This window comes from Melanotaenia boesemani, chromosome 11 (genome assembly GCF_017639745.1).
Source record: "Melanotaenia boesemani isolate fMelBoe1 chromosome 11, fMelBoe1.pri, whole genome shotgun sequence".
NCBI lineage: Eukaryota > Metazoa > Chordata > Actinopteri > Atheriniformes > Melanotaeniidae > Melanotaenia > Melanotaenia boesemani.
Genome location: NC_055692.1, coordinates 10,187,026 through 10,190,250, shown reverse-complemented (window position 1 = coordinate 10,190,250; position 3,225 = coordinate 10,187,026). Strand labels below are relative to the sequence as shown.

Genomic DNA, 3,225 nt, shown 5'->3' with positions numbered 1-3,225 from the left:
AGGTGCGATGTGTGTGCAGACCAAGTAAGGTCAGCTGTAATGTGGATGCTCAGGAACTTGATGTTGTCCACCCGCTCCACCTCCTCCCCATGGATGAGGACAGGGGTGTGCTCCATCTTCCTGGATCTCCTAAAGTCCACAATGACCTCCTTGGTCTTGCTGGTGTTCAGAACAAGGTTGTTGTCTGAACACCATCCTGTCAGGTGCTGGATCTCCTCTCTGTAGAGGGTCTCATTGTTTGTTTCTAAAGGGTCACTTTGTCAAACTTAAACTGCAAGAAATAAATTCTCATCATTTTTCTCTGTTTATGCTTCTGATAATAAAAACTGGTCATTTTCTGTCCTAAATGTGAATTTTGATATTTGTGGTGCTGCATCGTACTCTCATATCATTTTTATATTTTTATCAGCAGATTTGGGTAAAATACTGGAGTGAGGAGAGAAAATATTTATTGCCTAAAGTAACTGGTTTGTTAATTAAGCATATGTTTATAGTGAGGCAAGGCAGAGTTTATTTGTAAAGTATGTTTCATATACAGAACAACTTAAAGTGCTTAACATAACACATTAAAAGCATACTGTGATTTCTGTTTGTTAATGATTGCAATTCAGAGGGAGGCATGTGTTCCTATCCAGATCAGGGATAAAGTGTATTTCAAATAAATTCAGGGACATTTGTGCTGATTTGTGCAATTTCACAAAATATAAAGACTAAAGGTTTGTAATTAATCAAAATGTGGAGATTTTTCTGTTAATGAACATGCAGTGGAAAAGAAACTACACACAGTTACACCAATACAAATTTACTGAAATCTGGAACACTGACTAAATTAAAACAAAACAGAGCTTCACCTTAAAAAAGGAGAAGGTTTGTCAGCAAAAGAAAAAATATGTGACAATAAAACTTTGTTCATTAACAGAGTTTAGCACACAGACCTGTGAGTAGTCTCCAAGTATCACAGTAATAAAACATTTATGGACAAATAAAGACATCATGCATCTACTTTAGTTTACAGATCTCAGCAGTGTCTCCATAAGAGAAGTAGAGACCTACTCCAGCGTAGAGAGGCTGAGTGAATGTGGTCTGAACTCTGTGGAGGAGAGTCATGGTCTCAGAAACTTCATAGAAAGACAGAATACCTGCACTGTGATCCAGGTACACTCCCACTTTGGAGAACCGAGAACCTGAGATGGAAGTTTTGATATTATTGTGCCAAAATTGATTATTGTTTGGGTTGCATAATAAAGCCCAGGATTTATCATCATATCCAAATTCATCCCCAGCTCTGCTGACATCTCTGTATGCAACTGCTACATAGCCTCCCTTTCCTCCCCACTCCACCTCCCAGTAACAACGTCCAGACAGACTCTCCTTACTCAGAATCTGAAATCGTACAGAAAATCTCTCTGAACTATGATAGGACTGGTTTTGAGGCATCAATTTTATTTTTCTGTTTCCCTCAGATAATGACAGCTGTGTGTGTGCTGTGTTTGGATCCAGTGTGATTTCACAGGAATATTTTAAGAAGCCAGCTCTGGTCTTTGGCTCAGGTTGTGATAGTGACAGTAAAACATCCACTTCAGCCACAGAGAGTGAGATGTTTGTCCATCTGTCTGTCAGAAAGTCCTGCAGTTTATCTCTGGTCTCTGATACAGCTGCTGCCACATCTTCAAAGTACCTCAGAGGACGAATAATGAAGCTCAATGAGTGTGCAGACTCCCTGAGTGCTGGCAGTGAAGAGTAATTGAATAGAAACTGGTTGTGATCCTCTGTGTGTGAGAGCTGCTCCAGCTCGACGTCTTTCCTCTTCAGCTCAGTGATCTCCTGCTCCAGCTTCTCCTGGAGCTCTCTGACTCGACTCACTTCAGTTTCCTGCTGCGATCGAATCTGCTGCTTTACATCTGAGCATCTTTTCTGGATGAGACGGATCAGCTCTGTAAAGATCCCCTCACTGTCCTCCACTGTTTTATCAGCAGAGCCATTGATGGCCTCCACCTCCTGTTGCAGCAGCTTCACATCTTTCTCTCGGTCCTGGATTCTCTGCTGGATTTCTTGTCGAGTCACCTGCAGCTTCTTCTGCCTCTCAGTCCTTTCTGCTGTAGCTGAGACTATGTCGTGGCCTTTATGTTCATCCACCGTGCAGACATAGCAGATGCTCTGCTGATCAGTGCGGCAGAACATCTTCATCACCTCATCATGATGAGAGCAGATGTGTTCACAGAGCTTCTTGGAGGGCTCCAGCAGCTGATGCTTCTTTAACTGAGCAACATCATAATGAGGCTGTATGTGTGTCTCACAGTAAGACACCAAACACACCAAACAGGACTTCATGGCTTTCAATTTCCTTCCAGTGCAGATATCACAGGCCACATCTTCTGGTCCAGCATAACAGCGATCAGCAGGAGCAGCTTGGAGTCCACTTTTCTTCATCTCTTCCACTAAAGCTGCTAACATAGTGTTTTTAACCAGGACAGGCCTCGGTGTGAAAGTCTGCCTGCACTGAGGGCAGCCAACGATCTTCTTCGCCTCTTCATCCCAGAAGCTTTCAATACACTTCATGCAGTAGCTGTGTCCACAAGGAATCGTCACCGGATCTTTCAGTAGATCCAGACAGATCGAACAAGAGAACGTTTCTCTATCCAGCTGAATTCCTTTCTGCGCCATTTTACTTCTCAGAGGCAGTGAGGGTGTAACTTTCACTTTCATAAAACTGAAACTAGTCTGAGCTCTGATCAACATATAATGTGTGTGTGCAATGAATGAGGTCAGAGTGCTCTTTTATTTCACTGTGTCATCCAATCATCCAACTGCAAGTCGGATGGGGAGGGAACAAGCAAATGAACAAACATAGCTGCTGTGTTTGAGGTCAGGAAGAAGAGGGAGGAGATATTGGACAAGTTCATTTCAGGAAGAGGAGCTGTTAGTATGTTTAACCCTTTTTATAACAGAGCTCATATTACAGATCATACGTGAACTGTTACTTCATCAACGATTAATAATTTCATGGAAATACTATCAATGCTATCTGTTTCCCTCTCTTTCTTAGTTACAGGATATTTTTCACAACGATCTGCCCAATTTAATTTTAGTAATAAAATTAATAATAAAATTAATTACAGTCCAAAGCTACAACTCACAAAGAGCTAAAACAGATATTTTTTAACCTAAAATAGACATGTTGGAATTGTTTTTCTGTACTTTAAGTGAACTTTCAGGGGTTTTAAG

The 3,225-nt window shown here is 41.4% G+C and overlaps 1 protein-coding gene across 1 annotated transcript; it reads right to left on the bottom strand.

Moving 5' to 3' along the window:
- Positions 1 to 799: 799 nt before the first annotated feature.
- On the bottom strand, positions 800 to 2,722 carry LOC121648393 (tripartite motif-containing protein 16-like). Its single transcript, XM_041998457.1, has one exon. It carries the CDS (start codon positions 2,704 to 2,706, stop codon positions 1,000 to 1,002), a length of 1,707 nt encoding a protein of 568 aa, XP_041854391.1. The 5' UTR covers positions 2,707 to 2,722; the 3' UTR covers positions 800 to 999.
- Between the last annotated feature and the right edge of the window lie 503 nt (positions 2,723 to 3,225).